This window comes from Salvelinus alpinus, chromosome 6 (genome assembly GCF_045679555.1).
Source record: "Salvelinus alpinus chromosome 6, SLU_Salpinus.1, whole genome shotgun sequence".
Lineage (NCBI taxonomy): Eukaryota > Metazoa > Chordata > Actinopteri > Salmoniformes > Salmonidae > Salvelinus > Salvelinus alpinus.
The window spans coordinates 3575313-3599506 of NC_092091.1; the positions used below are offsets into that span (position 1 = coordinate 3575313).

Sequence of the window (24194 nt, forward strand, 5' to 3'; positions counted from 1 at the left end):
GGGCTGGTAAGGGGGCTAGTGGGGGGGCTGGTTGGGGGGCTGGTTGGGGGGATAGTTGGGGGGCTAGTTGGGGGGCTGGTTGGGGGCTAGTTGGGGGGCTGGTTGGGGGGCTAGTTGGGGGGCTGGTTGGGGGGCTAGTTGGGGGCTAGTTGGGGGGCTGGTTGGGGGGCTGGTAAGGGGGCTAGTGGGGGGGCTGGTTGGGGGGCTAGTTGGGGGGCTGGTAAGGGGGCTAGTGGGGGGGCTGGTTGGGGGGCTGGTTGGGGGGATAGTTGGGGCGCTAGTGGGGGGGCTGGTGGGGGATGCTAATCTCACTAGGTTTCCTGTTGACTGTGTTGAGAGGACGGATGCTAATATCACTATGTTTCCTGTCGACTGTGTTGAGAGGACGGAGGACGGCTGCTAATACTATCGCTTTCTTTGTGTCTCTCTCTAAAAGAGAATGTCTCAGCAATATTCAGATTAGATTCTCACTGAAGGTTATTTGTCAGAGAGACACTGATAATGTCAATTAGTTGCAGGGAGAGGTAGGGAGAGGTAGGAAGAGGTATAGAGAGACAGGGAGAGACAGGGAGAGACAGGAAGAGGTATGGAGAGACAGGGAGAGACAGGGAGAGACGGGGAGAGGTAGGAAGAGTTAGGAAGAGGTAGGGAGAGATAGGGAGAGACAGGGAGAGACAGGGAGAGGCAGGGAGAGACAGAGAGAGGTAGGAAGAGGTAGGGAGAGACAGGGAGAGACAGGGAGAGACAGGGAGAGGTAGGAAGAGGTAGGAAGAGGTAGGAAGAGGTAGGGAGAGACAGGGAGAGACAGGGAGAGACAGGGAGAGGCAGGAAGAGACAGGGAGAGACAGGAAGAGGTAGGGAGAGACAGGGAGAGACAGGGAGAGGCAGGGAGGAACAGGGAGAGGCAGGGAGAGACAGGGAGAGGCAGTCTGTTATATCTGGACTATTTCTCCTGTCTTATCCGGTGTCCTGTGTGAATTTAAGTATGCTCTCTCTAATTCTATCTATCTTTCTCTCTTTCTTTCTCTCTCTCAGGGGACCTGAGCCCTAGGACCATGCCTCAGGACGACCTGACATGATGACTCCTTGCTGTCCCCAGTCCACCTGGTCGTGCTGCTGCTCCAGTTTCAACTGTTCTGCCTGAGGCTATGGAACCCTGACCTGTTCCCCGGACGTGCTACCTGTCCCAGACCTGCTGTTTTCAACTCTCTAGAAACAACAGGAGCGGTAGAGATACTCTTAATGATCGGCTATGAAAAGCCAACTGACATTTACTCCTGAGGTGCTGACTTGCTGCACCCTCGACATCCACTGTGATTATTATTATTTGACCCTGCTGGTCATTTATGAACATTTGAACATCTTGGCCATGTTCTGTTATAAGGGAGAGACAGGGAGAGGCAGGAAGAGGCAGGGAGAGACAGGGAGAGACAGGGAGAGGCAGGGAGAGACAGGGAGAGGCAGGGAGAGACAGGGGGAGGCAGGGAGAGACAGGGAGAGGCAGGGAGAGACAGGGAGAGGCAGGGAGAGACAGGGGGAGGCAGGGAGAGACAGGGAGAGACAGGGAGAGGCAGGGGGAGACAGGGAGAGGCAGGGGGAGACAGGGAGAGACAGGGAGAGGCAGGGAGAGACAGGGAGAGGCAGGGAGAGACAAGGGGAGGCAGGGGGAGGCAGGGAGAGACAAGGGGAGGCATGGGGAGGCAGGGAGAGACAGGGAGAGACAGGGAGAGGCAGGGGGAGACAGGGGGAGACAGGGAGAGGCAGGGGAGGCAGGGAGAGACAGGGAGAGGCAGGGAGAGACAGGGAGAGGCAGGGAGAGACAAGGGGAGGCAGGGAGAGACATGGAGAGGCAGGGGGAGACAGGGAGAGACAGGGAGAGGCAGGGGGAGACAGGGAGAGGCAGGGGGAGACAGGGGGAGACAGGGAGAGACAGGGAGAGGCAGGGGGAGACAGGGAGAGGCAGGGGGAGACAGGGGGAGACAGGGAGAGACAGGGAGAGGCAGGGGGAGACAGGGAGAGGCAGGGGAGACAGGGAGAGACAGGGAGAGACAGGGAGAGACAGGGAGAGACAGGGGGAGGCAGGGGGAGACAGGGAGAGACAGGGAGATACAGGGGGAGACAGGGAGAGACAGGGGGAGACAGGGAAAGGCAGGGGGAGACAGGGGGAGACAGGGGGAGGCAGGGAGAGACAGGGAGAGACAGGGAGAGGCAGGGGGAGACAGGGAGAGGCAGGGGGAGACAGGGGGAGACAGGGGGAGGCAGGGAGAGACAGGGAGAGACAGGGAGAGGCAGGGGGAGACAGGGAGAGGCAGGGAGAGACAGGGGGAGGCAGGGAGAGGCAGGGAGAGGCAGGGAGAGACAGGGAGAGACAGGGAGAGACAGGGGGAGACAGGGAGAGACAGGGAGAGACAGGGAGAGGCAGGGGGAGACAGGGAGAGACAGGGAGAGACAGGGAGAGGCAGGGAGAGACACAGAGATGGACGGATGCAGGCGCGCACACACACAGGCACACAGCAGGTCACTCCTTACTGCCATCAAACACTTCATCATCACTTCTAGTGCTACTGCACGGAGAAGAACATGCACACGTCACACACACGGCACACACACTTAAAGGACAATACGTTTGAACTCCTTCTCTGAGCAAAGAGACTGTTCTCCGTTCTGAGCGAAGAGACCGTTCTCCGTTCTGAGAGAAGAGACCGTTCTCCGTTCTGAGAGAAGAGACCGTTCTCCGTTCTGAGAGAAGAGACCGTTCTCCGTTCTGAGAGAAAAGACCGTTCTCCGTTCTGAGCGAAGAGACCGTTCTCCGTTCTGAGAGAAGAGACCGTTCTCCGTTCTGAGAGAAGAGACCGTTCTCCGTTCTGAGAGAAGAGACCGTTCTCCGTTCTGAGAGAAGAGACCGTTCTCCGTTCTGAGAGAAGAGACCGTTCTCCGTTCTGAGAGAAGAGACCGTTCTCCGTTCTGAGAGAAGAGACCGTTCTCCGTTCTGATCAAAGAGACCACTCTCCGTTCTTTTAGTTTTCCCTGCCTCACAGAGACAGAGAAGACATCACTGTAACTAGGGCAGAGACTGGATGAGGGAGGGAGAGAGAGAGCGGGAGTGAGGGAGGGAGAGGGAGGAAGAGAGAGGGAGAGGAAGAGAGGAGGACTACTTGCCTTGGTTACAGAGAGAAGGGACAGGAAGAGAGGAGGGTTACTTGTCTTGGTTACAGAGAGAAGGGACAGGAAGAGAGGACGGCTACTTGCCTTGGTTACAGAGAGAAGGGACAGGAAGAGAGGAGGGTTACTTGCCTTGGTTACAGAGAGAAGGGACAGGAAGAGAGGAGGGTTACTTGCCTTGGTTACAGAGAGAAGGGACAGGAAGAGAGGAGTGTTACTTGCCTTGGTTGCACAGGGAGCCATAGAAGCCGGACAGACAGTCACAGTGGCCAGTCACATGATGGCACGAGCCAGAGCTGTGGACACACTGTGGACATGACTGGCTACAGCGGTGCCCATAGAACCCAGGAGAACAGACTAAGGAGAGGAGAGAGAGAGGAGAGGACGGGAGGAGAGGAAAGGAGAGGAGGAGGGGGGGGGGGGGGGAGATGAGGAGAAAAGATGTGGAAGAATAGATGAGGAGAAGAGATGAGGAAGAGATGAGGAGGGAGAGATGAGGAGAAGAGATGAGGAGAATAGGTGAGGAAGAAGAGATGAGGAGAAGAGATGAGGAGGAAGAGATGAGGAGGGAGAGATGAGGAGAACAGATGAGGAGAATAGGTGAGGAAGAAGAGATGAGGAGAAGAGATGAGGAGAATAGGTGAGGAGAAGCGATGCGGGGAAGAGATGAGGAGGGAGGAGGAAGAGATGAGGAAGAAGAGATGAGGAGGGAGAGATGAGGAGGGAGAAGGAAGAGATGAGGAGGAAGAGATGAGGAGGGAGAGATGATGAGAAGAGATGAGGAGAAGAGAAAGAAGAGATGAGGAGAAGAGATGAGGAGAATAGGTGAGGAGAAGCGATGAGGGGAAGAGATGAGGAGGGAGGAGGAAGAGATGAGGAAGAAGAGATGAAGAGATGAGGTGAAGAGATGAGGAGGGATGAGGAAGAGATGAGGAGGAAGAGATGGGGAGGGAGGAGGAAGAGATGAGGAAGAAGAGATGATGAGAAGAGACGAGGAAGAAGAGATGAGGAGAAGAGATGAGGGAGAAGAGATGAGGGGAAGAGATGAGGAGAAGAGATGAGGAAGAAGAGATGCGGGGAAGAGATGAGGAGAAGAGATGAGGAAGAAGAGATGCGGAGAAGAGATGAGGAAGAAGAGATGAGGAGAAGAGATGAAGAGAAGAAATGAGGAGAAAGGAAGGAGGAGGAGGAGATGAGGAAAGATGAGGAGGAAGAGATAAGGAGGGATGAGGAGGAAGAGATGAGGAGGGAGGAGGAAGAGATGAGGAGGAAGAGATGAGGAGGGAGGAGGAAGAGATAAGGAGGGAGGAGGAAGAGATGAGGAGGGAGGAGGAAGAGATGAGGAGGAAGAGATGAGGAGGGATGAGGAAGAGATGAGGAGGGAGGAGGAAGAGATGAGGAGGGATGAGGAAGAGATGAGGAGGGAGGAGGAAGAGATGAGGAGGGAGGAGGAAGAGATGAGGAGGGAGGAGGAAGAGATGAGGAGGGAGGAGGAAGAGATGAGGAGGAAGAGATGAGGAGGAAGAGATGAGGAGGGAGGAGGAAGAGATGAGGAGGAAGAGATGAGGAGGAAGAGATGAGGAGGGAGGAGGAAGAGATGAGGAGGGAGAGATGAGGAGGAAGAGATGAGGAGGAAGAGATGAGGAGGGAGGAGGAAGAGATGAGGAGGAAGAGATGAGGAGGAAGAGATGAGGAGGGAGGAGGAAGATATGAGGAGGAAGAGATGAGGAGGAAGAGATGAGGAGGGAGGAGGAGGAAGAGATGAGGAGGGAGGAGGAAGAGATGAGGAGGAAGAGATGAGGAGGAAGAGATGAGGAGGGGGGAGGAAGAGATGAGGAGGAAGAGATGAGGAGGAAGAGATGAGGAGGGAGGAGGAAGAGATGAGGAGGGAGAGATGAGGAGGAAGAGATGAGGAGGGAGGAGGAGGAAGAGATGAGGAGGGAGAGATGAGGAGGAAGAGATGAGAAGGGAGGAGGAGGAAGAGATGAGGAGGGAGGAGGAAGAGATGAGGAGGAAGAGATGAGGAGGAAGAGATGAGGAGGGAGGAGGAAGAGATGAGGAGGGAGAGATGAGAAGGAAGAGATGAGGAGGGAGGAGGAGGAAGAGATGAGGAGGGAGGAGGAAGAGATGAGGAGGAAGAGATGAGGAGGAAGAGATGAGGAGGGAGGAGGAAGAGATGAGGAGGGAGGAGGAGGAAGAGATGAGGAGGGAGGAGGAAGAGATGAGGAGGAAGAGATGAGGAGAAGAGATGCGGAGAAGAGATGAGGAAGAAGAGATGAGGAGAAGAGATGAGGAGAAGAAATGAGGAGAAAGGAAGGAGGAGGAAGAGATGAGGAAAGATGAGGAGGAAGAGATAAGGAGGGATGAGGAGGAAGAGATGAGGAGGGAGGAGGAAGAGATGAGGAGGAATAGATGAGGAGGAAGAGATAAGGAGGGATGAGGAGGAAGAGATGAGGAGGGAGGAGGAAGAGATGAGGAGGGAGGAGGAAGAGATGAGGAGGAAGAGATGAGGAGGAAGAGATGAGGAGGGAGGAGGAAGAGATGAGGAGGGAGGAGGAAGAGATGAGGAGGAAGAGATGAGGAGGGAGGAGGAAGAGATGAGGAGGAAGAGATGAGGAGGAAGAGATGAGGAGGGAGGAGGAAGAGATGAGGAGGAAGAGATGAGGAGGAAGAGATGAGGAGGGAGAGATGAGGAGGGAGGAGGAAGAGATGAGGAGGGAGAGATTAGGAGGAAGAGATGAGGAGGGAGAGATGAGGAGGAAGAGATGAGGAGGGAGAGATGAGGAGGGAGGAGGAAGAGATGAGGAGGGAGGAGGAAGAAATGAGGAGGAGGAGAAAGAGAGGAAGAGGGACACAAATAAAAGTCTAATCACTCCAGTCCTTCATATGGTTTGAAACAGACTAAACAGTCAGGACAATCATGAAAGACCAATTTATTCTATTGTATTCATGTATTAAAGCTGCTTAACAAGTACAAATATGAATAAGAGATCTTTTTCAAGTACATTTCCTTTTTAAACATCACAGTCAGTTCTATTCAAAAGTACAAGATAATAATATATTGTTTCACACTTTTACTTTTCTGGCGTGGTAAAGCCAAGACTAACTCATCTGATTTATCTAACAACATACCGCGGAAGCATTATACTAACATCGCCATCCGTTCTACTGTTCTAAACACAATACATTTTACTAAATACTATCCACTATATTCAATAACACTGCAATCCACTGCAGAGACATCGGGGAACAAAATAACTGGCTTGCTACTCAGTCTAGTCTGTTTGTCAATCCTCTCTCCACCTATTGTCATTGTTCTTCATTTAAAACCTCGATTGGCTTTCATAGCCCTTTAGTTAAATAGTCTGAGTGGTTGTGTCTGTCCACCTCGTCTCTTAGTTATTAAGACAACAGGTCTGAGTGGTTGTGTCTGTCCACCTCGTCTCTTAGTAATTAAGACAACAGGTCTGAATGGTTGTGTCTGTCCACCTCGTCTCTTAGTAATTAAGACACCAGGTCTGAATGGTTGTGTCTGTCCACCTCGTCTCTTAGTTATTAAGACAACAGGTCTGAGTGGTTGTGTCTGTCCACCTCGTCTCTTAGTTATTAAGACAACAGGTCTGAGTGGTTGTGTCTGTCCACCTCGTCTCTTAGTTATTAAGACAACAGGTCTGAGTGGTTGTGTCTGTTCACCTCGTCTCTTAGTAATTAAGACAACAGGTCTGAATGGTTGTGTCTGTCCACCTCGTCTCTTAGTAATTAAGACAACAGGTCTGAGTGGTTGTGTCTGTCCACCTCGTCTCTTAGTTATTAAGACAACAGGTCTGAGTGGTTGTGTCTGTCCACCTCGTCTCTTAGTAATTAAGACAACAGGTCTGAATGGTTGTGTCTGTCCACCTCGTCTCTTAGTTATTAAGACAACAGGTCTGAGTGGTTGTGTCTGTCCACCTCGTCTCTTAGTTATTAAGACAACAGGTCTGAGTGGTTGTGTCTGTCCACCTCGTCTCTTAGTTATTAAGACAACAGGTCTGAGTGGTTGTGTCTGTCCACCTCGTCTCTTAGTAATTAAGACAACAGGTCTGAATGGTTGTGTCTGTCCACCTCGTCTCTTAGTTATTAAGACAACAGGTCTGAGTGGTTGTGTCTGTCCACCTCGTCTCTTAGTTATTAAGACAACAGGTCTGAGTGGTTGTGTCTGTCCACCTCGTCTCTTAGTTATTAAGACAACAGGTCTGAGTGGTTGTGTCTGTCCACCTCGTCTCTTAGTTATTAAGACAACAGGTCTGAGTGGTTGTGTCTGTCCACCTCGTCTCTTAGTTATTAAGACAACAGGTCTGAGTGGTTGTGTCTGTCCACCTCGTCTCTTAGTTATTAAGACAACAGGTCTGAGTGGTTGTGTCTGTCCACCTCGTCTCTTAGTAATTAAGACAACAGGTCTGAATGGTTGTGTCTGTCCACCTCGTCTCTTATAATTAAGACAACAGGTCTGAGTGGTTGTGTCTGTCCACCTCGTCTCTTAGTTATTAAGACAACAGGTCTGAGTGGTTGTGTCTGTCCACCTCGTCTCTTAGTAATTAAGACAACAGGTCTGAATGGTTGTGTCTGTCCACCTCGTCTCTTAGTTATTAAGACAACAGGTCTGAGTGGTTGTGTCTGTCCACCTCGTCTCTTAGTTATTAAGACAACAGGTCTGAGTGGTTGTGTCTGTCCACCTCGTCTCTTAGTTATTAAGACAACAGGTCTGAGTGGTTGTGTCTGTCCACCTCGTCTCTTAGTTATTAAGACAACAGGTCTGAGTGGTTGTGTCTGTCCACCTCGTCTCTTAGTAATTAAGACAACAGGTCTGAATGGTTGTGTCTGTCCACCTCGTCTCTTATAATTAAGACAACAGGTCTGAGTGGTTGTGTCTGTCCACCTCGTCTCTTAGTTATTAAGACAACAGGTCTGAGTGGTTGTGTCTGTCCACCTCGTCTCTTAGTAATTAAGACAACAGGTCTGAGTGGTTGTGTCTGTCCACCTCGTCTCTTAGTTATTAAGACAACAGGTCTGAGTGGTTGTGTCTGTCCACCTCGTCTCTTAGTTATTAAGACAACAGGTCTGAATGGTTGTGTCTGTCCACCTCGTCTCTTAGTTATTAAGACAACAGGTCTGAGTGGTTGTGTCTGTCCACCTCGTCTCTTAGTTATTAAGACAACAGGTCTGAGTGGTTGTGTCTGTCCACCTCGTCTCTTAGTAATTAAGACAACAGGTCTGAATGGTTGTGTCTGTCCACCTCGTCTCTTATAATTAAGACAACAGGTCTGAGTGGTTGTGTCTGTCCACCTCGTCTCTTAGTTATTAAGACAACAGGTCTGAGTGGTTGTGTCTGTCCACCTCGTCTCTTAGTTATTAAGACAACAGGTCTGAGTGGTTGTGTCTGTCCACCTCGTCTCTTAGTTATTAAGACAACAGGTCTGAATGGTTGTGTCTGTCCACCTCGTCTCTTAGTTATTAAGACAACAGGTCTGAATGGTTGTGTCTCTCCCTCTCTGTTAAATACCACTTTAATCACGGCCCAGACAGACGCATGGCATGTGGACACACTTCACTCCAACTCTCCCCTTCTCTCTCTCTCTCTCTTAAATTCCACTTTGTCTGATGTTTACAGGTTTGCCCTGTGAAGATCACCTCTAATCAGTGAACTCATCACTTGAGTCAGACCTCCTCTCAGGGCTGAGCCAGAGAACCCTCAGGCGACCAGCTCCCTCAGACCCAAGATCCCAGACTCCAGCCACTCAGAGGGAGAGCCAGGGCATAAAAGCCAAAGTCTTCCAGCTAACCAGCACTCCGTGGGGTTAATAACAAGAGACACATAGAGGAAACCCCCCCCCCCCAATCAGAGCCCGGGGAGAGGCAGGTAACACACTCCTACCCTCACTCCGTGAGGCTCAGACAAGGGCCTGCGTCCCATATGGCACTCTATTCCCTACACTGCCTTCAGAGAGTATTCAAACCCCTCGACTTTTTCCACATGTTGTTATGGTACAGCCTGAATTTAAAATGGATTAAATTGAGATTATGTGTCACTGGTCTACACACAATACCCCATAATGACATCACAATACCCCATAATGACATCACTATACCCCATAATGACATCACAATACCCCATCATGTAAAAGTGGAATTATGTTTATAGACATTTTTTTACAAATGAATAAAAAATGAAAAGCTGTAATGTCTTGAGTCAATAAGTATTCAACACCTTTGTTATATCAAGCCTAAATAAGTTCAGGAGTAAACATTTGCTTAATTAACAAGTCACATTATGTACAGTGCAGTAAGTAAGTGTTTAAAATGATTTGTAAATGACTATTCCATCTCTTTTTCCCACAAAAGTATCTGTAAGGTCCCTCCTGTTTGCAATAAGGCACCAAATTAAAACTGTAACAAATGAGGCAAATTAACTTTATGTCCTAAATACAAAGTGTTATATTTAGAGCAAATCCAACAACACATTACTCAGTACAACTCTCCATATTTTTTTAAGCACGGTGATGGCTGCATCATGTTATGGGTATGCTTGTCATCATTAAGGACTAATGAGTTTATATTGTTATAAAAATAAACGGAATAGAACTAAGCACAGGCAAAATCCTGGAGGAAAACCTGTTTCAGTCTGCTTTCCAACAGACACAGGGAGATGAATTCACCTTTCAGCAGAACAACAACAAGGCCAAATCTACCCTGGAGTTCCTTACCAAGAACACAGTGAATGTTCCTGAGTGGCCGAGTTACAGCTTTGACTTCAATCACCATGAAAATCTATGGCAAGACCTGAAAATGGCTGTCTAGCAATGATCAACAACCATCGTGTTATGCGTATAATAATAGGACAAATAATAATACTCAATGAGTAACAACAATTAAGCCAGGTGCTAGTTAGGGTTAGAGGTCAGGGTACTTACTTCTCTTGCAGGAGGTCCCTCTGTACCCCGGGGAACAGACACAGGTACCGTCCTCAGGTGAGCAGGACCCTCTATTCTGACAGGAGCAGGTGACCGAGCAGTTTGGACCCCACAACCCCTGAGGACACACACTGTCACACTGGATACCTGTAGACAAACACACGCACACGCACACGCACACACGCACACACACAATCAGAACCCCCGAGGACACACACTGACACAGTGGATACCTGTAGGGCTGGGGTATTGGGCTGGGGAGTAGGGAGTAGGGCTGGGGTATTGGGCTGGGGAGTAGGGAGTAGGGCTGGGGAGTAGGGAGTAGGGCTGGGTTATTGGGCTGGGGAGTAGGGAGTAGGGCTGGGGAGTAGGGAGTAGGGCTGGGTTATTGGGCTGGGGAGTAGGGAGTAGGGCAGGGGTATTGGGCTGGGGAGTAGGGAGTAGGGCTGGGGAGTAGGGAGTAGGGCTGGTTTATTGGGCTGGGGAGTAGGGAGTAGGGCTGGGGTATTGGGATGGGGAGTAGGGAGTAGGGAGTAGGGCTGGGGTATTGGGCTGGGGAGTAGGGAGTAGGGCTGGGGAGTAGGGAGTAGGGCTGGGGTATTGGGCTGGGGAGTAGGGAGTAGGGCTGGGGAGTAGGGAGTAGGGCTGGGTTATTGGGCTGGGGAGTAGGGAGTAGGGCTGGGGTAATGGGATGGGGAGTAGGGAGTAGGGAGTAGGGCTGGGGAGTAGGGAGTAGGGCTGGGGTAATGGGCTGGGGAGTAGGGAGTAGAGCTGGGGTATTGGGCTGGGGAGTAGGGAGTAGGGAGTAGGGAGTAGGGCTGGGGTATTGGGCTGGGGAGTAGGGAGTAGGGCTGGGGTATTGGGCTGGGGAGTAGGGCTGGGGAGTAGGGAGTAGGGCTGGGGTATTGGGCTGGGGAGTAGGGCTGGGGAGTAGGGAGTAGGGCTGGGGTATTGGGCTGGGGAGTAGGGAGTAGGGCTGGGGTAATGGGCTGGGGAGTAGGGAGTAGGGCTGGGTTATTGGGCTGGGGAGTAGGGCTGGGGAGTAGGGCGTAGGTCTGGGGAGTAGGGAGTAGCGCTGGGGAGTAGGGAGTAGGGCTAGGGAGTAGGGATTAGGGCTAGGGAGTAGGGCTAGGGAGTAGAGAGTAGGGCTAGGGAGTAGGGCTAGGGAGTAGGGAGTAGGGCTAGGGAATAGGGCTAGGGAGTAGGGAGTATGGCTAGGGAGTAGGGAGTAGGGCTAGAGAGTAGGGAGTAGGGAGTAGGGCTAGGGAGTAGGGAGTAGGGCTAGGGAGTAGGGCTAGGGAGTAGGGAGTAGGGCTAGGGAGTAGGGAGTAGGGCTAGGGAGTAGGGCTAGGGAGTAGGGAGTAGGGCTAGGGAGTAGGGCGTAGAGAGTAGAGAGTAGAGAGTAGAGAGTAGAGAGTAGAAGGTAGAGAGTATAGAGTAGGGAGTAGGGATCCTAATAAAATACCAAATACCACAGGAGACCACAGGAGAAACCAACAAACAACCATTCGGCATACACTACCAGTCAACAGTTTGACACACCTACTCATTCAAGGGTTTTTCTTTATTTTTTCTATTTTATACATTGTAGAATAATAGTGAAGACATTCAAACTATGAAATAACACATATGGAATCATGTAGTAACCAAAAAAAGGGTTAAACAAATCAAAATATATTATATATTTGAGATTCTTCATAGTAGCCACCAAACGTTTGCCTTGGCACACTCTTGGCATTCTCTCAACCAGCTTCATGAGGTAGTCACCTGGAATGCATTTCAATTAACAGGTGTGCCTTGTTAAAAGTTCATTTGTGTAATTTCTTTCCTTCTTAATGCCTTTGAGTCAATCAGTTGTGTTGTGACAAGGTAGGGGTTGTATACAGAAGATAGCCCTGTTGGGTAAAATACCAAATCCATATTATGAGAACCGCCACAGGAATGGAAGACCCAGAGTTACCTCTGCTGCAGAGAATAAGTTAATTAGAGTTAACTGCACCTCTGATTGCAGCCCAAATAAATGCTTCACAGAGCTCAAGTAACAGACACATCTCAACATCAACTGTTCAGAGGAGACTGTGAATCAGGCCTTCATGGTTGAATTGCTGCAAAGAAACCACTACTAAAGGACAGCAATAAAAATAGACTTGCTTGAGCCAAGAAACACGAGCAATGGACATTAGACCGGTGGGAATTTGTCCTTTGGTCTGATGAGTCCAAATTTGAGATTTTTGGATCCACCCCCTGTGTCTTTGTGAGACACAGAGTAGGTGAACGAATCATCTCTGGATGTGTGTGTCACACCCTGAACTGTTTGACCTGTATTTGTGATTGTCTCCACCCCCTCCCCAGGTGTCGCCCATCTTCCCCATTATCCCCTGTGCATTTATACCCGTGTTCTCTGTTTGTCTGTTGCTAGTTCGTCTTGTCTTGTCAAGCCTACCAGCGTTCTTACGCCTGTTTCCTTGAGCCCCTGTTTTCTAGTTTTCCCTGTGTTTGATCTTTCTGCCTGACCCTGATCCTGACCCTGATCCTGATCCTGATCCTGACCCTGATCCTGATCCTGATCCTGACCCTGATTCTGACCCTGACCCTGATCCTCATCCTGACCCTGATCCTGACCCTGATCCTGAACCTGATCCTGATCCTGATCCTGACACTAATCCTGATCCTGACCCTGACCCTGACCCTGATCCTGACCCTGATCCTGATCCTGATCCTGACCCTCATCCTGACCCTGATCCTGACCCTGATCCTGAACCTGATCCTGATCCTGATCCTGACCCTCATCCTGACCCTGACCCTGATCCTCATCCTGACCCTGACCCTGACCCTGACCCTGATCCTGATCCTGACCCTGACCCTGATCCTGATCCTGACCCTGACCCTGATCCTGACCCTGATCCTCATCCTGACCCTGATCCTGACCCTGATCCTGATCCTGACTCTGACCCTGATCCTGATCCTGATCCTGACCCTGACCCTGACCCTGATCCTGACCCTGATCCTGACCCTGATCCTGGCCCTGACCCTGACCCTGACCCTGATCCTGACCCTGACCCTGATCCTGATCCTGACCCTGATCCTGATCCTGATCCTGATCCTGATCCTGACCCTGATCCTGACCCTGATCCTGACCCTGACCCTGATCCTGACCCTGACCCTGACCCTGATCCTGATCCTGACCCTGATCCTGATCCTGACCCTGATCTTGACCCTGACCCTGATCCATTCAGTACCCGTTGCCACTGCCTTGGAATACTGACCCCTGCCTGCCCTTGACCTGTCCTTTGCCTGCCCCCTGTTTATATAATACATGTCCGTTATTCAAACTGTCTGCATCTGGGTCTTTTACTGGTAGTGTGGTTCCCACCGTAAAGCATGGAGGAGGAGGTGTGATGGTGTGGTTCCCACCGTGAAGCACGGAGGAGGAGGTGTGATGGTGTGGTTCCCACCGTGAAGCATGGAGGAGGAGGTGTGATGGTGTGGTTCCCGCCGTGAAGCATGGAGGAGGAGGTGTGATGTGTGGGGGGTGTTCTGCTGGTGACACTGTCTGTGATGTATTTAGAATTCAAGGCGAACTTAACCAGCATTTCTACCACATTATTCTGCAGCGATACACCATCCCATCTGGCTTGAGCTGAGTGGGACTATCATTTCTTTTTCATCAGAACATTGACCCAACACACCTCCAGGCTGTGTAAGAGCTATTTGTCCAAGAAGGAGAGTGATGGAGTGCTGCATCAGATGACCTGACCTCCACAATCACCCGACCTCAACCCAATTGAGATGGTTTGGGATGAGTTGGACCGCAGAGTGAAGGAAAAGCAGCTGACAAGTGCTCAGCATATGTGGGAACTCCTTCAAGACTGTTGGAAAAGCATTCCAGGTGAAGCTTGTTGAGAGAATGCCAAGAGTGTGCAAAGCTGTAATCAAGGCAAAGGGTGGCTACTTTGAAGAATCTAAAATCTAAAATATATTTTGATTTATTTAACACTTTTTTGGGGTTACTCAATGATTCCATATGTGGTATTTCATACATTTTGATGTCTTCACTATTATTCCACAATATAGAAAATAGTTTTTTTTTTTAAAGAAAGAAACTGGAATGAGTAGGTGTGTCCAAACTTTTGACTGCTACTGTACATAGAGAGCAGGGTGAGATGAATACATGAAGCCTTGTATCCAGCAGAGATCAGGGTGAGGCTCACATGAAGATGAACACACACACCCTTCTATCCCTCTGACCCTCTGCTCTGTGTGAGACGATCCTACAGAGAGCAGCAAAGCAGAAACATTGTATCAAGTGAGGACCTTGTGTTCTAAAAATAGTCCCCCCCCCACCCCATTGGAGTTCTCGAGTACACCCCCCCCCCCCCCCCACCCCCATCATGAGAGTACTTGAACAGTGGAGAAATATCAAACGTTCATCCCTACAGACACCCACAAATCACCCTTTCAAGCTCCTCCAGCCTTTCCCTCTGTTCCAGAGAGACAGCTCATTTGAGATGTACTTTGACAGAGAAGAGAGAGCCTCAGAGACACAGAGAGCAGAGCAGCTGGGCTCTGTGACCATTAAAACCACATTAAGAGGAATACTTTGAATTAAAGAACAGCTCATCTCTGGGGACGATCCTCACACAGTATATAGTACAGTACCTGGGTCCCTTTGAGGGGGGGGGGGGGGGGGGCAGAAGGGCGAGGAGAGGTGGTGGAGGAGGAGAGGAGAGGTGAGTTAGAAGCAGTCCTTTGTTGGAGAGTCAAGAGGGCTAAGGGATGGTGAAGGGGAGGGAGGATGGGAAGCAGGGGTGAGGACAAGAGGGGTGAGGACAGGAGGGGTGAGCAGGGCGGAGGGAGTTAGCCAGGAACATGCAGACTGAACTTCAAAGTGAGGCTTGATTCAGAGACTGTTTTGAGGTTCTGTTCTTTCTACTAGACCCGGCAGAATAAGGCATGCATCTCAAATTAAACCCTATTCCCTTTACAGTGCACTGCTTTTGACCGGGGCCCCTACGGACTATGAAGGGAATAGATTCCTATTGACCAGGGCCCCTAGAGACTATGAAGGGAATAGAGTGTATTTTGACCAGGGCCCCTAGAGACTATGAAGGGAATAGATTCCTATTGACCAGGGCCACTAGAGACTATGAAGGGAATAGATTCCTATTGACCAGGGCCCCTAGAGACTATGAAGGGAATAGATTCCTATTGACCAGGGCCCCTAGAGACTATGAAGGGAATAGATTCCTATTGACCAGGGCCCCTAGAGGCTATGAAGGGAATAGATTCCTATTGACCAGGGCCCCTAGAGACTATGAAGGGAATAGATTCCTATTGACCAGGGCCCCTAGAGACTATGAAGGGAATAGATTCCTATTGACCAGGGCCCCTACGGACTATGAAGGGAATAGATTCCTATTGACCAGGGCCCCTAGAGACTATGAAGGGAATAGAGTGTATTTTGGGACACACCCGTGGAGTGGCTCACTCTCTTTATTGTCAGCCAATAAATACAGAGAGAACATGCCTCTTTGAGCCTGATCATGACAAACACAGACCCTTCGACAGGCTGGCAAGAGAGGATTGGAGGGTGAGAGGAGAGGGAGAGGAGAGGGAGAGGGGAGGAGAGGGAGAGGAAAGAGAGGAAGCCAGAGTGTCAAGTCTCTTCAGAGGGCTAGAGGTCCCACCACCCAATTAGAGCTGAGCAACACACACGCACGCACGCACGCACACACACACACACACACACACACACACACACACACACACACACACACACACACACACACACACACACACACACACACACACACACACATGCAAATTCATCTACAAATGAATGATTTATTTTCATATTCCAGCTGTGCTATTTTATCACAAGGTTACGCCCCAATGGGGTTATAATGTGATAACTCCATCGGCAGTGTAGCCTGGTGTAGTCTGCTGTAGCCTGGTGTAGCCTGGTGTAGTCTGGTGTAGCCTGGTGTAGCTTGGTGTAGCCTGGTGTAGTCTGGTGTAGCCTGGTGTAGCCTGGTGTAGCCTGGTGTAGCTGCTGTAGCCTGGTGTAGACTGGTGTAGCCTGGTGTAGTCTGGTGTAGCCTGGTGTAGCCTGGTGTAGCCTGGTGTAGTCTGGTGTAGCTGCTGTAGCCTGGTGTAGACTGGTGTAGCCTGGTGTAGTCTGGTGTAGCCTGGTGTAGCCTGGTGTAGCCTGGTGTAGTCTGGTGTAGCCTGGTGTAGCCTGGTGTAGCTGGTGTAGTCTGGTGTAGTCTGGTGTAGCCTGGTGTAGCCTGGTGTAGCCTGGTGTAGCCTGGTGTAGACTGGTGTAGCCTGGTGTAGTCTGGTGTAGCCTGGTGTAGTCTGGTGTAGTCTGTTGTAGCCTGGTGTAGACTGGTGTAGCCTGGTGTAGTCTGGTGTAGCCTGGTGTAGCCTGGTGTAGTCTGGTGTAGCCTGGTGTAGCCTGGTGTAGCCTGGTGTAGTCTGGTGTAGCCTGGTGTAGCCTGGTGTAGCCTGGTGTAGCCTGGTGTAGCCTGGTGTAGCCTGGTGTAGTCTGGTGTAGCCTGGTGTAGCCTGGTGTAGTCTGGTGTAGCCTGGTGTAGCCTGGTGTAGCCTGGTGTAGTCTGGTGTAGCCTGGTGTAGCCTGGTGTAGTCTGGTGTAGCCTGGTGTAGTCTGGTGTAGCCTGGTGTAGTCTGGTGTAGCCTGGTGTAGTCTGGTGTAGTCTGGTGTAGCCTGGTGTAGCCTGGTGTAGTCTGGTGTAGCCTGGTGTAGCCTGGTGTAGTCTGGTGTAGTCTGGTGTAGCCTGGTGTAGTCTGGTGTAGCCTGGTGTAGCCTGGTGTAGCCTGGTGTAGTCTGGTGTAGCCTGGTGTAGCCTGGTGTAGCCTGGTGTAGTCTGGTGTAGCCTGGTGTAGCCTGGTGTGCCTGCTGTAGTCTGGTGTAGCCTGGTGTAGCCTGGTGTAGCTGCTGTAGCTGCTGTAGCCTGGTGTAGCCTGGTGTAGTCTGGTGTAGTCTGGTGTAGCCTGGTGTAGCCTGGTGTAGCCTGGTGTTGCAGCTGTAGACTGGTGTTGCAGCTGTAGACTGGTGTTGCAGCTGTAGCCTGGTAATGCTGCTGTAGCCTGGTGTTGCAGCTGTACACTGGTGTTGCAGCTGTAGACTGGTGTTGCAGCTGTAGACTGGTGTTGCAGCTGTAGACTTGTGTTGCAGCTGTAGACTGGTGTTGCAGCTGTATTCTGGTGTAGCCTGGTGTAGTCTGGTGTAGCCTGATGTAGCCTGGTGTAGCTGCTGTAGCCTGGTGTAGACTGGTGTTGCAGCTGTAGACTGGTGTTGCAGCTGTAGCCTGGTGTTGCAGCTGTAGACTGGTGTTGCAGTTGTAGCCTGGTAATGCTGCTGTATCCTGGTGTAGCTGGTGTAGCCTGGTGAAGCTGCTGTAGCCTGCTGTAGCCCGGTGTTGCTGCTGTATCCTGGTGTAGCTGGTGTAGTCTGGTGTAACCTGATGTAGCCTGGTGTTTCAGGTGTAGCCTGGTGTAGCTGCTGTAGCCTGGTGTAGCCTGCTGTAGCCTGGTGTAGCCTGCTGTAGCCTGGTGTACCCTGGTGTAGCTGCTGTAGCCTGGTGTAGCCTGGTGTTGCTGCTGTAGCCTGGTGTAGCCTGGTGTAGCCGCTGTAGCCTGGTGTAGCCGCTGTAGCCTGGTGTAGCTGCTGTAGCCTGGTGTAGCCTGGTATTGCTGCTGTAGCCTGGTGTAGCCTGGTGTAGCTGCTGTAGCCTGGTGTAGCCTGGTGTAGGCTGGTGTAGCTTGGTGTAGTCTGGTGTAGCCTGGTGTAGCCTGGTGTAGTCTGCTGTAGCCTGGTGTAGCCTGGTGTAGCCTGGTGTAGCCTGGTGTAGCTTGGTGTAGCCTGGTTTAGCCTGGTGTAGCCTGGTGTAGCCTGGTGTAGTCTGGTGTAGCCTGGTGTAGCCTGGTGTAGCCTGGTGTTGCTGCTGTAGCCTGGTGTAGCCTGGTGTAGCCGCTGTAGCCTGGTGTAGCTGTTGTAGCCTGGTGTAGCCTGGTATTGCTGCTGTAGCCTGGTGTAGCCTGGTGTAGCCTGGTGTAGCCTGGTGTAGCCTGGTATTGCTGCTGTAGCCTGGTGTAGCCTGGTGTAGCCTGGTGTAGCCTGGTGTAGCTGCTGTAGCCTGGTGTAGCCTGGTGTAGCCTGGTGTAGCTGCTGTAGCCTGGTGTAGCCTGGTGTAGCCTGGTGTAGCCTGGTGTAGCTGCTGTAGTCTGGTGTAGCTGGTGTAGCCTGGTGTAGCCTGGTGTAGCCTGGTGTAGCTTGGTGTAGCCTGGTGTAGCCTGGTGTAGCCTGGTGTAGCCTGGTGTAGCTTGGTGTAGCCTAGTGTAGCCTGGTGTAGCCTGGTGTAGCTGCTCTAGGTGACACCCTGCTACATGCTCCTGATTCAGTGTGCAGTCACTATGTTAGAGGAGGAAGGGCTGATAGCTACCTTAGTTACAAGACACCCTTGCGTTTGTGGTCTCCCAGGGCTTACTATGGCACGTTGTTAATCACTCCCCTGTCAGAATGTTATCTCTCAGCAAGTCAACATTATTTCTCTCCGCAGGTAAGGATTCTTTCCCCCCCCCCCCCCCCCTTTTCCCACTCTTTCCACTTCTCTCTGTACTGTATCTCTTCTCTGTCTCAATTGTGATCTCTCCCTTTCTCGCTCTCTCTTGCTCTGTCCATTCACAGATCCCCTCTCTGTCACTCTCCAGGTTAATACTTCCTTCTGTCACTCTCCTGGTTAATACCTCCATTTCTGTCACTTTCCAGGTTAATATTTCCCTCTATGTTACTCTCCAGGTTTCTCTCCTCAGTGAGGTCCCCTCCTCTTGTCCTGTGTGTCTCTCTCCTCAGTGAGGTCCCCTCCTCTTGTCCTGTGTCTCTCTCTCCTCAGTGAGGTCCCCTCCTCTTGTCCTGTATGTCTCTCTCTCCTCAGTGAGGTCCCCTCCTCTTGTCCTGTATGTCTCTCTCCTCAGTGAGGTCCCCTCCTCTTTTCCTGTGTCTCTAACCTCAGTGAGGTCCCCTCCTCTTGTCCTGTATGTCTCTCTCTCCTCAGTGAGGTCCCCTCCTCTTGTCCTGTATGTCTCTCTCCTCAGTGAGGTCCCCTCCTCTTGTCCTGTGTCTCTCTCCTCAGTGAGGTCCCCTCCTCTTGTCCTGTGTGTCTCTCTCTCCTCAGTGAGGTCCCCTCCTCTTGTCCTGTGTGTCTCTCTCCTCAGTGAGGTCCCCTCCTCTTGTCCTGTATGTCTCTCTCCTCAGTGAGGTCCCCTCCTCTTGTCCTGTATGTCTCTCTCCTCAGTGAGGTCCCCTCCTCTTGTCCTGTGTGTCTCTCTCTCCCCAGTGAGGTCCCCTCCTCTTGTCCTGTATGTCTCTCTCCTCAGTGAGGTCCCTCCTCTTGTCCTGTGTGTCTCTCTCCTCAGTGAGGTCCCCTCCTCTTGTCCTGTGTGTCTCTCTCCTCAGTGAGGTCCCCTCCTCTTGTCCTGTATGTCTCTCTCCTCAGTGAGGTCCCCTCCTCTTGTCCTGTGTCTCTCTCTCCTCAGTGAGGTCCCCTCCTCTTGTCCTGTATGTCTCTCTCCTCAGTGAGGTCCCTCCTCTTGTCCTGTGTCTCTCTCTCCTCAGTGAGGTCCCCTCCTCTTGTCCTGTATGTCTCTCTCCTCAGTGAGGTCTCCTCCTCTTGTCCTGTATGTCTCTCTCCTCAGTGAGGTCCCCTTCTCTTGTCCTGTATGTCTCTCTCCTCAGTGAGGTCCCCTCCTCTTGTCCTGTATGTCTCTCTCCTCAGTGAGGTCCCCTCCTGTTGTCCTGTGTGTCTCTCTCTCCTCAGTGAGGTCCCCTCCTCTTGTCCTGTGTCTCTCTCTCTCCTCAGTGAGGTCCCCTCCTCTTGTCCTGTGTGTCTCTCTCCTCAATGAGGTCCCTCCTCTTGTCCTGTATGTCTCTCTCTCCTCAGTGAGGTCCCCTCCTCTTGTCCTGTATGTCTCTCTCCTCAGTGAGGTCCCCTCCTCTTGTCCTGTGTGTCTCTCTCCTCAGTGAGGTCCCCTCCTCTTGTCCTGTATGTCTCTCTCCTCAGTGAGGTCCCCTCCTCTGGTCCTGTATGTCTCTCTCCTCAGTGAGGTCCCCTCCTATTGTCCTGTGTGTCTCTCTCCTCAGTGAGGTCCCCTCCTCTTGTCCTGTATGTCTCTCTCCTCAGTGAGGTCCCCTCCTCTTGTCCTGTATGTCTCTCTCCTCAGTGAGGTCCCCTCCTCTTGTCCTGTGTCTCTCTCCTCAGTGAGGTCCCCTCCTCTTGTCCTGTGTGTCTCTCTCCTCAGTGAGGTCCCCTCCTCTTGTCCTGTATGTCTCTCTCCTCAGTGAGGTCCCCTCCTCTTGTCCTGTATGTCTCTCTCCTCAGTGAGGTCTCCTTCTCTTGTCCTGTGTGTCTCTCTCCTCAGTGAGGTCCCCTCCTCTTGTCCTGTGTGTCTCTCTCCTCAGTGAGGTCCCCTCCTCTTGTCCTGTGTCTCTCTCTCCTCAGTGAGGTCCCTCCTCTTGTCCTGTGTGTCTCTCTCCTCAGTGAGGTCCCCTCCTCTTGTCCTGTGTGTCTCTCTCCTCAGTGTGGTCCCCTCCTGTTGTCCTGTATGTCTCTCTCCTCAGTGAGGTCCCCTCCTCTTGTCCTGTATGTCTCTCTCCTCAGTGAGGTCCCCTCCTCTTGTCCTGTGTCTCTCTCTCTCCTCAGTGAGGTCCCCTCCTCTTGTCCTGTATGTCTCTCTCCTCAGTGAGGTCCCCTCCTCTTGTCCTGTATGTGTCTCTCCTCAGTGAGGTCCCCTCCTCTTGTCCTGTGTGTCTCTCTCCTCAGTGAGGTCCCCTCCTCTTGTCCTGTGTGTCTCTCTCCTCAGTGAGGTCCCCTCCTCTTGTCCTGTGTGTCTCTCTCCTCAGTGAGGTCCCCTCCTCTTGTCCTGTGTGTCTCTCTCCTCAGTGAGGTCCCCTCCTCTTGTCCTGTATGTCTCTCTCCTCAGTGAGGTCCCCTCCTCTTGTCCTGTGTCTCTCTCCTCAGTGAGGTCCCCTCCTCTTGTCCTGTGTCTCTCTCCTCAGTGAGGTCCCCTCCTCTTGTCCTGTATGTCTCTCTCTCCTCAGTGAGGTCCCCTCCTCTTGTCCTGTGTGTCTCTCTCCTCAGTGAGGTCCCCTCCTCTTGTCCTGTGTCTCTCTCCTCAGTGAGGTCCCCTCCTCTTGTCCTGTATGTCTCTCTCCTCAGTGAGGTCCCCTCCTCTTGTCCTGTATGTCTCTCTCCTCAGTGAGGTCCCCTCCTCTTGTCCTGTATGTCTCTCTCTCCTCAGTGAGATCCCCTCCTCTTGTCCTGTATGTCTCTCTCCTCAGTGAGGTCCCCTCCTCTTGTCCTGTATGTCTCTCTCCTCAGTGAGGTCCCCTCCTCTTGTCCTGTATGTCTCTCTCCTCAGTGAGGTCCCTCCTCTTGTCCTGTATGTCTCTCTCCTCAGTGAGGTCCCCTCCTCTTGTCCTGTATGTATCTCTCCTCAGTGAGGTCCCCTCACTCTGCTAGCCCGTCTGGGTTGGGGAGCTCTCAGCCCTCCAGCCCTGCTGCACCCTGGTGACTCAATTAACCCAGACAGATGGCCTAGAGTCTCCAAACCTGTACAGTGTTCAGAATGTGAGATCCCTGCCTCCCTCCCCTCCACATCATTCGTCCTTCTCTCCTCCCTGCCTCCCTCCCTCTCTCCTTCCTTTCCTCCCCTTCATCTTTCCTTTCCATCATCCTTCCTTCCTTCCCATCATCCTCCCTGCCTCTCTCCCCTCCCCATCATCCTTCCTTCTTTCCTCCCTGACTCCCTACCTCTCTCCTTCCTTTCCTCCCCTTCATCCTTCCTTTCCTTCCCATCATCCTTCATTCCTTCCCATCATCCTCCCTGCCTCCCTCCCCTCCCCATCATCCTTCCTTCTCTCCTCCCTGCCCCCCTCTCTCCTTCCTTTCCTCCCCTTCATCCTTCCTTTCCTCCCCATCATCCTCCCTCCCTCACCCTTCCCTCCCTTTTGGTATGGGCTCCTCAGAACATATAATACCAGTCTATAGGCCCTGAGCTCAGGAGGTAGAGTAGAGCAGAACAGAGAGGACAACTGAGACCTGACAGCTATGACCTTTATACTCAATCCATTCCTCTCCTCTGTCTCCTCTTACTATCTCCCTGTACTGAGACATGGTCCTATCCTGAGTCCTGCCTATCTCCCTGTACTGAGACATGGTCCTATCCTGAGTCCTGCCTATCTCCCTGAGTCAACTGCTATCCTACGTCCACTGCTATCCTGAGTCCTGCCTATCTCCCTGAGTCAACTGCTATCCTACGTCCACTGCTATCCTGAGTCCTGCCTATCTCCCTGAGTCAACTGCTGAGTCAACTGCTATCCTGAGTCCACTGCTATCCTGAGTCCTGCCTATCTCCTTGAGTCCACTGCTATCCTACGTCCACTGCTATCCTGAGTCCTGCCTATCTCCCTGAGTCAACTGCTGAGTCAACTGCTATCCTGAGTCCACTGCTATCCTGAGTCCTGCCTATCTCCCTGAGTCCACTGCTATCCTACGTCCACTGCTATCCTGAGTCCTGCCTATCTCCCTGAGTCAACTGCTGAGTCAACTGCTATCCTGAGTCCACTGCTATCCTGAGTCCTGCCTATCTCCCTGAGTCCACTGCTATCCCGAGTCCTTCCTATCTCCCTAAGTCCACTTCCTATATCCTTGAGTCCACTGCTACTCTGAGTACTTCCTATCTCCCAGAGTCAACTGCTATCCTGAATCCTTCCTATCTCCCCGAGCCCACTGCTATCCTGAGTCCTTCCTATCTCCCCGAGCCCACTGCTATCCTGAGTCCGTCCTATCTCCTTGAGTCCACTGCTATCCTGAGTCCGTCCTATCTCCTTGAGTCCACCGCTATCCTGAGTCCTTCCTATCTCCTTGAGTCCACTGCTAAGGAGAGACGGTCAGTCCCACATAGGCTACTACACAATTGATTGCTGTCCCCCTCCATTTAGGCTATTAAATGGACCTCCCAGGTACAACTTGGCCAACAGGCCATGATGAATAATTGTGAATATCTAGATTATAGACAGCATTATTGCACATACCCTCTTAAATGTTTCTGTAAATAGCATGGAACACTCCATAGCTTAATAAAAATTGAGAACTTTAATAATAAATATATTTAAGGTCAAATAAATCACAATGGATTCAAATATATTGATCCTACAGATCCAGTATTCTACCTGTTTAGGCTTGAACACTACAGATCCAGTATTCTACCTGTTTAGGCTTGTACACTACAGATCCAGTATTCTACCTGTTTAGGCTTGAACACTACAGATCCAGTATTCTACCTGTTTAGGCTTGTACACTACAGATCCAGTATTCTACCTGTTTAGGCTTGTAGACTACAGATCCAGGATTCTAACTGTTTAGGCTTGAACACTACAGATCCAGTATTCTACCTGTTTAGGCTTGTACACTACAGATCCAGTATTCTACCTGTTTAGGCTTGTACACTACAGATCCAGTATTCTACCTGTTTAGGCTTGTACACTACAGATCCAGTATTCTACCTGTTTAGGCTTGTAGACTACAGATCCAGTATTCTACCTGTTTAGGCTTGTAGACTACAGATCCAGTATTCTACCTGTTTAGGCTTGTAGACTACAGATCCAGTATTCTACCTGTTTAGGCTTGTACACTACAGATCCAGTATTCTACCTGTTTAGGCTTGTAGACTACAGATCCAGTATTCTACCTGTTTAGGCTTTTACACTACAGATCCAGTATTCTACCTGTTTAGGCTTGTATACTACAGATCCAGTATTCTACCTGTTTAGGCTTGTACACTACAGATCCAGTATTCTACCTGTTTAGGCTTTTACACTACAGATCCAGTATTCTACCTGTTTAGGCTTGTAGACTACAGATCCAGTATTCTACCTGTTTAGGCTTTTACACTACAGATCCAGTATTCTACCTGTTTAGGCTTGTATACTACAGATCCAGTATTCTACCTGTTTAGGCTTGTAGACTACAGATCCAGTATTCTACCTGTTTAGGCTTGTACACT

General features: G+C 51.2%; 1 protein-coding gene across 2 annotated transcripts in view; it reads right to left on the bottom strand.

The window, feature by feature from the left end:
- Nucleotides 1-24194, bottom strand: part of megf11 (multiple EGF-like-domains 11) — a 452873-nt gene that overhangs the window by 44564 nt on the left and 384115 nt on the right. Inside the window, exons 15-16 of one of the 2 annotated variants that reach the window (XM_071405156.1) lie at nucleotides 10110-10256; nucleotides 3385-3519 (exon numbers count right to left, since the gene is read on the bottom strand). In XM_071405156.1, the coding sequence (XP_071261257.1) occupies nucleotides 3385-3519; nucleotides 10110-10256 (282 nt within the window). Of the gene's footprint in view, nucleotides 1-3023; nucleotides 3520-10109; nucleotides 10257-24194 lie in introns of those variants that run through there. The other variant, XM_071405155.1, reaches the window with a different exon arrangement.